Here is a 13716-nt window from a genome sequence, read left to right on the forward strand (position 1 = left end):
GAGAACATAAAGATTTTTTTTTTAGCTTTTTCTTAAAAATTGTTTGAAAAAAGTAAACTCTTTAATTGACTCATTTTAAACAAAAGCACACAATCTGTTTTCTGACGACGTTATCACGTAAAATCATCGTCCGTAAACCGGCTTTACAGACAGCCTCTTTTTTTCAAAAAACCATCCCCGGGACTTGCTATGACGATTCTTATTTTCAAACTATAAAGTTTCTTTTCGGTCAAAACTTTTTTCAGGGAAGTCCGATTGTCTTCGTTTTAGTTCCATGAGATGCAACATCGAAAAATACCCTAAAATCATGTACCATAAGCTTATAAATGACGCTATTAGCTTGTTTTTGGTCAAAATGCACTAGTTAGACAAAGGATCCACAGGAATTATGTGGATGCGAGTAATAACATAAAATTATTTCTATCTTGGATGGGTCTTTGATTCAGATACATAAGATATCAAATTCTTGCAGACTAATTCCAAAATAAAGTGCATTTAAAATGCGGTTTTTGAAGAAAGGATGAAACCTAAAAAAAAAATTTTCCCACCAGATAGATCTTCCTTGGCTTAAACCATATTGTCTGGTTTTTGAAAGTTTTTATGGCTAAATCTAACCACAATATGCACTTAAAGTATGCGTTTTCAAGTGCATTATTCTGTCAAAAGACAACAATTAAACTATCTTGAACTAAACTTTTTCGTTCGTGGTAGAAAAATCTATGATGGTAACGTTTTTTTTCTAGGTATAATCCTTATTTAAATAGCTGCATTGTTGATGAGCTTAATTTTGAAGTTGCCTCACCAGGGTCTGCAATTTCTAATCTTATATATCTAAATCAAAGAATTATCCACATACCAATCATTTTAACTTATGACACATGATTTTAGGGTATTTTTCTGCTGCATCTCATGGAACTAAAACGAAGACAGTCATACTTCACTGAAAAAAGTGTTGGCCGAAAAAACACTTTATAATTTGTAAATAAGAATGGTCATGGCAAGTTTCTGGGATTGTTTTTTGAAAAAAAAAAAAATCATATTTGTTATCTACTATTGATGCCCTTTCAAGCCATTTAGGACCCATTCGTATCGATGCTGGGTTTGTCTCCATATATTTTTGGGCATTCTCCTTTGATTATACTTCTATACATCGTCACATGTTTTTAATTAATTGAATTTATTATTTTGATATAGCAATCTTTGAAGTCCACTTTTTGATTCCGTTTTAGAGTTTCAGACCCAAACCTGTTTTAGTTAAAAAAAAAACTTTACTTTTAGAAAACATGTTTGAATAAATTTTCATATTTCAAATTTTATTTCATTTGAAAATTTTTTTTTTGTTAATTTAAGGCCAGCCCACAGTAAGCTACTTTTTAAAAGTCATTGTGGTATTCATATTGCGCGTGTGCTTAAAATACATAATTAATTTATTTACTGGGTTGGGGAATATTAGAAGCTTCGAAAACTGAAAGAATTTGAAAAGAATTTTAAAATCCGTCGAAGGATTCGGCTGATAAAGGTAAAAAGCCTAGTTCCAAAGTAAAGAGAACTATTTCATTGCGATTATGATTAAGTTTGGTTGAATGCTAGAGCTGGTGTCTTATGCAAAGAAAACATTTAAAAAAAAAACTAAATTATACTAAATTATATAAAAATCTATAAATTAGTATTTTCTCATGTTTTACGTTTATTAAAAATACAAAATTATTAAAATATCTCAACCTGTTCCGAAGTTATCAATTTAAATAAAAATAAAAATGTGGCCCATTGTTCGGCCTTTATTAAAACAAAAATAAAAACGATTTGATGTGCCGATTGGTATAAAAAAGCAATCATACAAACCTCCACAACAAAAACGTTGAGGCCAAATTCATGTTTGATAAACGTTTTCTTATCTATTTATTTGTCAACCGAAGTGAAACAGAGTATCTGTCGAAATATCACATTGATCCATTGAATTTTTTCATACAACTCGACTTTGTTTTGGGAACAATTTAAAATGTATCATAAACCATGTATACAACTACTCCATTAAAGATTGCATTAAAATTATCTCATTACAGTGCTAATACACAAATGGATAACGATGTCACACCAGTTTACTTAGCTGCACAAGAAGGACACCTGGAGGTATTAAAATTTTTGGTGCTTGAAGCTGGCGGATCTCTCTATGTACGTGCTCGGGATGGAATGGCACCGATTCATGCCGCTTCCCAAATGGGTTGTTTGGATTGTCTCAAATGGATGGTAGGTTAAAAAAAAAAAAAAAACATTCTTACACCTCTCTTAGACTATTTGTTTATTATTGACAAATAACACAAGTTAGCAAATTAATGACTTGTTTTTACACACTTTGCGCATGTTTGATTTGTTGCGTATAGGTTTTTTCTATTGACCGATCAGAATTAGTTCATATTTACAATGTTAATACAAAAAAAAAAAATTATAGTCGTAAAGTATAAGTGTTTGTATTTGTTCAGCGTCTAGAAAAAATGATATTAAGATAAAAAAAAAAGTGCGTACCATTTTGTGCTCTCTCACTCTCTGTGAGCTTTAAATTAAACACAGAACATTTAAAAGAGGATGGGTGCGATCCACACTGTTCACTTCCTAGTGGGGTCCGAAAAAAGTATAGGCCCACAATAATTTTTTGGCTTATGGAATTTTTAGTATTTTGAAATTTTTGTTTCTAGTTCAATGCTTTAATACGCATTACGAAACTGTTTGCAGACACAAAACCTATGACTGAGTTGAAGGTTTAATTCATCTTGTAGTTAAAGTTGCTGAAAATTTCAAAATTACACTGGCACACAAAATAAAAGTTGGGCTTACAATTGACTAATGTTTTGAATTTCTATCGACTGAATTAGAAACCGAGGTCCGTTCTCCGTTTGGCCCATACGCCATACGATCCAGGTTTTAATGCAGAAATTACCACATGAATTTTTAGTGTATTTTTGCACTTTGCACAAAAACTGGACCTGCACGGGTCAAATAGTGTTCGGATTTGGATTCAACGCAGTGTCTTTCGCTTGGTTTGAATTGTTGCACATCCATGCAAACCTGGAATCCATCTTTTCCAACATTAGAGACTGCTGAGGAGTTTTGGCTAGCAGCTTTAGAGCGACGCATCAAGACAGGACAATCTTCCATGTGGCTTGTCAATCCCAGCGGTAGACGAAAAACACTGGGACGTTGACTACGTTGAATAACGAGTGGATTCAGGCCTAGTCCGAAATCGCTTCCATAGTATGGTGATGACATGCTATCCAAATTTTCAGCCAAATCCAAAAGTAATTGAAGTGAAGACATTTTGCTAGAACTTTTTATTTTTCTTGTCAAACGCATAGACAATTTTTTTTAGACAACACTGTAAGACGTACATATAACTTTTAAAAGTGCATATTTTGTTACTCCAAAAATGTTTTTCTTTTACTTCAATTCCAACCAATTTTAGGGTTTGTTCTATATTGATTGAGATTAAAATTTTAAGGATTTAAACCCAATACAAAAATGCAAAAATTTCATGTCAAACACTACCCAATTGGGGTTTGTACATTATGAAGCTCTTTGTCTGTCGGAATTAATTCTTTCTAAAGTTGTAGTAAAAGCCTTGATTGATTGATTGTTATTTATGGTGTAAGATGCACTGCGATCTATAAGATCTATTGTGCCCCCCTTTTAAGCTAGCTGAGTAAGTTCCTCATTTTATAGCTCCTCCTCTATCCTAATTCTTTTCAGGAAATTGAGTATTTGGGGTAATTTTTCTTCTTCGACCTGGTAGCCACCCAGGTGTTTGAATCTTTGGTGTATTAGTGCATTACAATTACCCAGAATGTGATTTTGTGTTTCTTCTTTTTCATTACAGAATCTACATGTTGCACTATTTACTAGGCCCAAAATGTTTAGGCGCCTTCTTAATTTACAGTTGCCCGTGAAAGGACAAGTGATTAACCTGAGGTTGTTCCTACTAAGACTGATACATGATTTGAAACGTTCTTGGTTGTAGTTCCCGAGAAGCATTTCCGCTTGTCTCAGTTTTGGTAGTCTTAAAATCGGTCTAAAATTGACGATTGGTCAAAACGTTTTTCGCCCTAAATCCAGAGTTTGAGGATAGAATAGAATTTTGCTAAACGATTTTGTAATCGGTGCGATAAGCTCTGCTAAAATAATGAGGACAAAGATGTTAATGTTAGATTCAACAACATTAGTAAAACGACGCTTAAACTTCATAACCTCGTAAGTCGTTTTTGACTTTTTTTTCGAAATCGAAAAAAAAACTCTTAAAACAATATAAAAAAATGAAAGAAATAAAAACATTGTATTTTTAAAAACTCAAATCAACTATTTAAAAAAAAGTCAAAAACGACTTACGAGGTTATGAAGTTTAACCATCGAAAATGTACGATTATAAACTATATGGTTAAAAGCTTTGTCAGCAAGTGAACACGCGATTGACCTATACGTCACTGTTAACAAAACTTTTTTCGTACTCGAGCGAACATTACGAATAATTAAGGTGTGAATAGTAGATTCACACCATAATAATTCGATGTAATCGCTGGGTTAGTAAAAATAGACACTTTCACTCATACAAACTCATAAAAACTCAGCGTCGGAAAAATTTAACTAAAAAAAAATAATTATTTTTTTCAAACATTTTTTCTTCTACAGGTAAAATTATCTTATGCTTAGATGAGAAAATATTTTTTGAAAATCTTAGTTCTTTTACTTAAAAGAACATTACAATCCGTTAAGCCATAACCCGAACTTATTTTTCTTTTTTTGAGAAATTCTTAACTGATCCTTTAGTTTTGCGTTCTACATACAAATTTATGTATTGGTATGTACCAGTTAAATTATTTGACAGAATGGTCATAAAAAGTCACATCATCTATTTTATTACACATAGAATAAATCCAAAATGAATTTAACCTTTTTTATAAAAAAATAAAAAGGTTACGCATACACCACAGTGACCTATTTAGATGTTTTGAAAATAATGATACAAAATTTTAATAGCTAACTAAACAATGAGAAAAAGTTGTCTTTTGGTCTATTAACATAGGAATTTTCAAAATTAAACAGTTTGTAAGTTGAAATTTATGATGTGGGGCCTAAAGATCTTGCAAGAGAAAAAATTTAGGGCTTTTTATAACCATTAGCAAATGTAGAAAATAAATCATGAAATAAAACGGCATAGATTGGCGAAAATTTTTTTTCTTGATGGAAATACTACGAACAGTTTGTAGTAGTAAAAAAACAAATAGGAAATTATTATAAATTTGAACAACCACGCATTTTTTTAAATTTGTTAATTTTGTTAAGTGAAGAATATAATTTAACTGTAAGTCATTCTGTATTGTATATACCTCGAGGTACAGCTGAGTAACTTTCTTCACACGTTTTTCTTTTAGAACTCAAATTAACGGTTCCTGTCATAATACAAAAGCCTTATTTTTGTTCTAAAACAGCTGAAGCGATTTTGATTTAAAATATGTCACAAATAAGACCCTTGTTTTGAAATAAAATTAATGTTTTTAGCCGTTATTTATGATTTTTTTTGAAAATAATTGCTAAGGGTAAACTAGGTATTCCTTTGTTGTAGTTAGCATAGCCATTTTATTTTTATTTTTTCTTAACTTAATGAATATTTGACTCCTTAAAGACAAATGATTTAAAAGTAACCGTTTATTATTGTTTACAGTATAAAATGTTTACTCAGCTAAATATGAAGTACCTAACCAATAGTACAGGTAAAATAGGCATTTATAAAAAAAAAAATTGTTACACTCATGAAACTTGGCAAAAAGTTTGCTTTTGGGATAAGAACCAAGTACAAAAAAAGTCTATAAAAAAAAGTTGGGTGGAAGGGTGTTTTTTCGCGGACAAGAGGGAGGGGGTGAAGGTCAAAAATATACTGAAAGATATTGTTTGTTGAATATCATCATATGACACATGTTTTCAAGGTATTTTTTGATGCTGAATCTAATGACATAAAAATAAAGTCAAAACGATTGCTCTAAGAAAAGTTATTTCCGATTAAAACCCAGGGTGCTTGTTTTTTGATCTCAACAGGTAAAATATAACCGAAACACATGTGAAAAACATGCTACACTGACAAAATTTGGGATGAAGGTTTAAGATAAAACAGGGACAAAGGATTCATAAAGTTTTTAAAAATATTTTGGGTGAAAGGGTGTTTTTTTGATAGGTTAAGTTGTGTGTGAGAAAGGTATCATAACAGCTAACTTATATTTTATTTATTTTTAAAACTTGGTGAAATAGTTTTGGTTGGTATAAGAATTAAGAATCTATAAAAAGTAAAAAATTATTTTGAGTGAAAGGGTGTTTTTTTTCAAGAAATGATGAAATTCGGAATTAGTACCACAAAAACTGGGAAAAAATTGTTACACCAATGAAAATTGATAAAAATGTTCCATTTATAACAGAAAGCAAGAACTCAAAAAGTCTATACAAATATTTTAGGTTAAAGGGTGTTTTTTTGGGAAATAGGGAAAAATCCGCGATAAGTCCGATAAAATCAATGGTATAAATGGTACCCTTACGAAATTCATTAAATATGTTCTCTTTCCCATGGAAATTACGAATAATGTAAGTCTATACATTTTTTTTATGTGAAAGGGTGTTTTTTTTAGAAGTAAAGAAAATATGGGTATATTTGAAAAAGTGCGTATTACTAGAGTAATATTAGTGGTACCCTATTGAAATTTAGCAATTATGTTACTTTTAAGATAAGAAACAAGTACATAAAAAGTCTATAAAAATATCATGGTTATTAGGGTGTTTTTTTGAGTGAAAACAAAAATGATGGGTCACCCTAATAAAATTTGGTAAAAACATTGATTTTGGGGTAGAAAGCAAGAATAATGAGTTTTTATAAAAAAAAAATTTGGTGAAAGGGTGTTTTTTTCGAAGAGACAGTAAAATCTGTAATTGGTCCCAAAAAGCCAATGATTCATTTTATTTATGGTTTTGATGACAAATTAAACATTTATAAACAAGTTCTTACACGTTTTACGCGAATCATTGGCTTTTTGGGACCAATTACAGATTTTACTGTCTCTTCGAAAAAAAACACCCTTTCACCAAATTTTTTTTTTATAAAAACTCATTATTCTTGCTTTCTACCCCAAAATCAATGTTTTTACCAAATTTTATTAGGGTGACCCATCATTTTTGTTTTCACTCAAAAAAACACCCTAATAACCATGATATTTTTATAGACTTTTTATGTACTTGTTTCTTATCTTAAAAGTAACATAATTGCTAAATTTCAATAGGGTACCACTAATATTACTCTATTAATACGCACTTTTTCAAGTATACCCATATTTTCTTTACTTCTAAAAAAAACACCCTTTTCACATAAAAAAAATGTATAGACTTACATTATTCGTAATTTCCATGGGAAAGAGAACATATTTAATGAATTTCGTAAGGGTACCATTTATACCATTGATTTTATCGGACTTATCGCGGATTTTTCCCTATTTCCCAAAAAAACACCCTTTAACCTAAAATATTTGTATAGACTTTTTGAGTTCTTGCTTTCTGTTATAAATGGAACATTTTTATCAATTTTCATTGGTGTAACAATTTTTTCCCAGTTTTTGTGGTACTAATTCCGAATTTCATCATTTCTTGAAAAAAAACACCCTTTCACTCAAAATAATTTTTTACTTTTTATAGATTCTTAATTCTTATACCAACCAAAACTATTTCACCAAGTTTTAAAAATAAATAAAATATAAGTTAGCTGTTATGATACCTTTCTCACACACAACTTAACCTATCAAAAAAACACCCTTTCACCCAAAATATTTTTAAAAACTTTATGAATCCTTTGTCCCTGTTTTATCTTAAACCTTCATCCCAAATTTTGTCAGTGTAGCATGTTTTTCACATGTGTTTCGGTTATATTTTACCTGTTGAGATCAAAAAACAAGCACCCTGGGTTTTAATCGGAAATAACTTTTCTTAGAGCAATCGTTTTGACTTTATTTTTATGTCATTAGATTCAGCATCAAAAAATACCTTGAAAACATGTGTCATATGATGATATTCAACAAACAATATCTTTCAGTAGATTTTTGACCTTCACCCCCTCCCTCTTGTCCGCGAAAAAACACCCTTCCACCCAACTTTTTTTTATAGACTTTTTTTGTACTTGGTTCTTATCCCAAAAGCAAACTTTTTGCCAAGTTTCATGAGTGTAACAATTTTTTTTTTTATTTATTGATTTTATGTACTATTTTACCTGTACTACAAAAAAACATTGCTAATAAGAAAACGATAACAACTTCTAGTATTTTTTTAAATTTATAAAACGAAACCAAAAATTACTCTGTCACCACCAATTCGTATTTTTTTTTTTTTTCAAAACTTTACAACAAAGAATATGCAATTGTATATATTAATTGTTCAAAAACACAAATTTGTTCAAAATCTTAGGTACTTTCTAGATACAGAAAAATTACGGTTTAAAAAGTATGAAATATAATAAAGATATTCTCCACTTAAATCGCTATGCAAAAACCATTCAAAATCTTACTAAAAGAAAAAATTGTTCCAAACAACTTAGGTACCTTCACATAAAATGTATATTTTAATGTATTAAAAACATACGAATTTGTAATGACTCTTTTAAGTAAAACATTGTACATAGGTACTTAATCTTTTTCATATGATATCCAACACATTATCTACCAAATTTTCTTTAATAAGTTGCGAATAATTCTTTGATGCCGGGTACAAAGGGGTTAAGTCAAAAAAATCGATTTTCGGATTTTTATTGGACTTCAGTCAGTTTATTTTTCTCTTTCGTTTGGTCCTATCGCCATAGCTCTAGCGTATCTCCTTCCGTTAGAAATGATCACAACAAAAACATTACTGTTAAAAAAACAGCCAAGTCTTCCTATGTTGAAATTAAGCTGGCACAAAAAGTACTGAGATGTAAAAGTGTACCAAGTTCTAAAGTTTGGGTAAAATTCGTTTCAATAAAATTTTGATTGTTCCCTTAGCAATTTTTCTTTTAATTACCGATTTTTAAAGTTATTTCAAAAATTGCCAAGTAAACAATCAAAATTTTAATGGTACGAATTTGAACCCAAACTTTAGAACTTGGTACACTTTTACATCTCAGTACTTTTTGTGCCAGCTTAATTTCAACATAGGAGAACTTGGCTCTTTTTTTAACAGTAATGTTTTTGTTGTGATTTCACTACCTTTTGCAAGGTATGGCTATAGAATTGAAAATCTCTATATTTGATGAAAATTCAGTGAAAATGGGCGGTTGCCACGCCCCCTGTCTAAAATTCTCAAATTTTAAATTTTTTCCTTTGTATTAACTACCAGCTCTACCATTCTACCAAATTTCAATATTCTACAATAATCAGAAGTGCTCTATAATATTTGATGAAAATTCAGCGGAAATGGGCGGATGCCACGCCCCCTGAATTGAAAATCTCAAATTTTCGATTTTTTCCTTTGTATACACCACAAGTCCTATCACCGTGTAAAATTTCAAGTTTCTACGTTAACGGGAAGTTCTCCATAATTTTGATAATCTGTCAGTGAGTGAGTGAATCAGTCAGTCAGTCAGTCAGTCAGTTAGTCAGTCAGTCAGTCAGTCAGTTACGGTTTTTACGATTTTTGAAGCCCTATATCTCAGAAACTACTCATCGTAGGAGGCTGAAATTATGTGAGGAGTTTGGTTTCGACCAGCTCAACAAATGTAGTGAGTTTGAAATTTTTAGCATCTTTGGTGTGGAAGTTAGAGGGGGGTCGAAAATGGCCTGAGTTGTTTCCTGTAAATAAGGGTGTAGTGCCAAAGTTGCTAGAGAACTTGACTGGGCACTACCGTGCCCCTTGATTCGGTACAAAGGGTTTAAGTCAAAAATTTTTGAAATTGTATGGTACTAAGGGCGTAAGTTGACTTAACTCCTTTGTTTTTGCATTCATTTTTAATTTTTAAATAAAAAATTGATCCTAAAGCGTTAAGTCAAGAGAAAGGAAAAAAAACGAAAAGCGATTTTCTACAGTATTATATTATTTCAAAAAGAATTTTCACATTTGGTAATTAATCACATTAATATTTCCAACTTTCTTTTATAAATTAAACCTTGTTATCAATGTAAACAAAGATTTTTCTTGACTTAACACCTTTGGACCAAGTTTATTTTTGAAGACTAAATAGCTCTAAAGCGTTAAGTCAACACAATTTTTTTTTTAAAACGGTCATTTTCTGGTCAACAGCATATGGATATTAAAATAGATCTTATAAATGATATTTCTGCATCATTACTTTTTAAAAATAATAAAATTCAGATTTACAGAAACTTCAATTTCATTTTCCTCAAAACTACATTTTCTGACTCAACACCTTTGTACCCGGCGCCAAAGAAATTAGGGCTTAGTTTTATACAGAAATTCAATAGTTTTCCAATTCCAAGTTGGATTGAAAATGTTTTTTTTTTTTTGTTTATGAATTCAAAGAAGTATCATAGCAGTTTTAGTAACTCAAAATATTATTTGCTTCATCCAAAGTTTACAGGTGGTCAGCGGAAAATCAACCTGTCATTTATGTACAATGTACATATTTTAATCCAGTCAAATAAGGGTTTAACCTCGGAATGAATGTTAGTAGAATTTTTTTTTGCTCAATATCTTCCTTTTGCCATTCTATAACATATCTCAAAAGTCTAGAAAAATCTCATGTCCGCTTGTCGCGATTTCAAGGTCAAATCGCGAAATGGAGATTTTCAAAATTAGCAAAAATAGGCTATGGTATTATATACACATATGATACATGATTTCAAGGTATTTTTTAATGCTGATTTCAAAAAATTTAAAATCAAGGCAATCTGACGTCTCTGGAAAAAGTTATACTTGTTTTTCATCTGTCAACTCATATTATTATAACAGTTGCAAACTTACTGCCAAAAAACCCTTAAAAATTATGATAGATGAACCAAATTTTGCATGAAGGTTTTTGAATCCATCATTATTAAAAATCAAAACAATCCATTACAAAAAATATATATACCTACGAAATAATGGTATTTTTTGATGGAGGGGCAAATTTTAGGATATGCACTAAAGAAGATTCTTGTTCATCTTAGGAATAAGTGCAAATAGGCCAATTTTTTCATTTTAATCTTTGTTTGGATATTCTTTAACTACCCTCAAAAATCGAAAAAAATCTCATGTCCGCAAGTCCTAATTTTCTTGGTTTGAAAATAAGGTGCAGATTTTAAAAAATTAATAAGAAAAGTTTAAATTTTTATATGTATACCAACATAAGCGACATGATTTAAAGGTATTTTTTTAACACTTATTCCAACGAAACTCACAAACAAGTCAACCTGACCATCCCTGAAAAGTAATGCACCTTATTCATGTTGATCTGACACAAATATCTGCAGTGTAGTTTTCCAATTTTTTAAAATCTGCACCTTATTTTCAAACCAAGAAAATTAGGACTTGCGGACATGAGATTTTTTTAGATTTTTGAGGGTAGTTAAAGAATATCCAAACAAAGATTAAAATGAAAAAATTAGCCTATTTGCACTTATTCCTAAGATGAACAAGAATCTTCTTTAGTGCATATCCTAAAATTTGCCCTTCCTTCAAAAAATACCATTATTCCGTAGGTATATATATTTTTTGTAAGGGATTGTTTTGATTTTTAATAATGATGGAATCTAAAATCTTCATGCAAAATTTGGTTCATCTACCATAACTTTTAAGGGTTTTTCGGCAGTAAATTTGCAACTGTTATAATAATATGAGTTGACAGATGAAAAACAGGTATAACTTTTTCCAGAGACGTCAGATTGTCTTGATTTTAGATTTTTTGGAATCAGCATTAAAAAATACCTTGAAATCATGTATCATATGTGTATATAATACCATAGCCTATTTTTGCTAATTTTGAAAATCTCCTTTTCGCGATTTGACCTTGAAATCGCGACAAGCGGACATGAGATTTTTCTAGACTTTTGAGATATGTTATAGAATGGCAAAAGGAAGATATTGAGCAAAAAAAATTTCTACTAACATTCATTCCGAGATTTACCCTTTTTTTCTCCTTATTTTACTGTATTATTTGTACATTTGTACATGTACATACATACCTAGTATGTATTACTTCATCTTAAATTTTGTTCGAAAACAATTAAAATTGTCAACAAACAATTAAAATTATATCTAACGCATTAAAACGACAAACAAGAATTCATCAATCTAACCGTTGCGTTGTATTTGAAAAAAAGCATAGCTTTTGTGCAGTGCGATTTCCCCTTTTGAAATGCAACAAATGATACGAGTATTTACAAAGTATAACAGCAGATAAGAGAATATGCAGAAGAAGAAAAAAAAAGTTTAAAGCAAAGAGTTGAAATTCACCTTTCTAAAGCAAAAGAAAAAAGAAAATCACAAGAGACATGCTCAACTTTCTTTTTATTTGATGCTGTGTTAGAGTGTGTTGCTGCATCTGCATTGCAACTTAAGCATTCAAGAGTAGCAGCATCATAAATAAATAATAAACATTGAAGATTGTTTTGATCGTATTTTATAAATTGTTTGCAAAGAAATTATCTTGTCGCTGTCAAAATTTTTGAAATTCATTATATTAGGTCTTGGGTGTATCGAATGATAGGTAGATACATAGTTTTGGTTCCATAAATCAAGAAATTTGTTGGTTTGTTTTAAACAAGTTGTTCTGAACTAGATTTTCTTATAAACCGAGTGAGTCACGTCTACTTGACAAATTAGTTAATATTTTGGGAATAGATTATTTATGGCGTTTTCGATTGGCAGTCCGGAAGCGTCCGGAATCGTTCTGAAAAAATTTTATTCACACAAAACTGTCAGTTTTGTACGAATAAAACGATTTCAGAATTATTCCGGACGCTTCCGGACTGCCAATCGAAAACGCCATTAGATATTAAAAATTTTAAAAAATATATAATTGATTACTTTTTGACCAATCTCAAAACTTGTTTTTATAAAAAGTGAGTGTTTAGAGTTTCAAATTTTCAAAAAATTAATAGAAATATCGAAAAATTATTTGAAATCTAAAATTGTATTTTCTAAATTAAATTTCGGTTACACCGAAAGAAAAACCGTGTTCAATTGTAAAAATGAATCTGTTTGCGTTAGTATGGCAGCGTTGTTAAATATATACAATGACTGCATTGTTGATCAGTTTTTTTTTTTTTAAGTATCAGACAAATATTGATACTAGATACATGATTTCAGCAACATTGTTGATTTTAAAGTTAGTCAAGTATGAAATTAGTTCATGAAAAATCAAATAAGAAGTATACTTGTTTTGTTAAAAATTGGAGGTTTTGCACAGTCACCAAACCAATTTAGAAAAAGCTAATTTTGAAATAAGTCAATACTATGATCATTATTATAACTATACTATATTTTGTCCACTTATACTCTTAGAGGCTTTATCAACTCATTGCAAGAAACAGTGCTCCCATCATGAACAAAAGTTTTAAGGTGAAGGAGGCTGGATTTGCACCGAGAATCATTGGAGCTAGGATCCACGGTAAATCGCAACGACAATTGTACCACAGGGTACTACCACACATAAGGTTATTTTACAAGTTAAAATTCTTTTCAAATAAAGGATTCAATCGTAAAAAATTAGTATTTCTCCAAATAGTAGCAGGGTTGAAA

The 13716-nt window shown here is 30.3% G+C and overlaps 2 protein-coding genes across 7 annotated transcripts in view; one reads left to right on the plus strand and one right to left on the minus strand.

Annotated features, from left to right (window-relative positions):
- LOC129910454 (uncharacterized protein C9orf85 homolog) overlaps positions 1-13716 on the minus strand; it is a 189238-nt gene that overhangs the window by 41578 nt on the left and 133944 nt on the right. The gene's annotated exons all lie outside the window — the stretch shown is intronic.
- LOC129910444 (homeobox protein 2) overlaps positions 1-13716 on the plus strand; it is an 81186-nt gene that overhangs the window by 34760 nt on the left and 32710 nt on the right. For 5 of the 6 annotated variants that reach the window (XM_055987829.1, XM_055987828.1, XM_055987831.1 and 2 more), the window contains one exon: positions 2064-2247. In XM_055987829.1, coding sequence (XP_055843804.1) covers positions 2064-2247 — 184 coding nt within the window. Of the gene's footprint in view, positions 1-1409; positions 1520-2063; positions 2248-13716 lie in introns of those variants that run through there. The other variant, XM_055987832.1, reaches the window with a different exon arrangement.

Source organism: Episyrphus balteatus, chromosome 2 (assembly GCF_945859705.1).
Source record: "Episyrphus balteatus chromosome 2, idEpiBalt1.1, whole genome shotgun sequence".
Lineage (NCBI taxonomy): Eukaryota > Metazoa > Arthropoda > Insecta > Diptera > Syrphidae > Episyrphus > Episyrphus balteatus.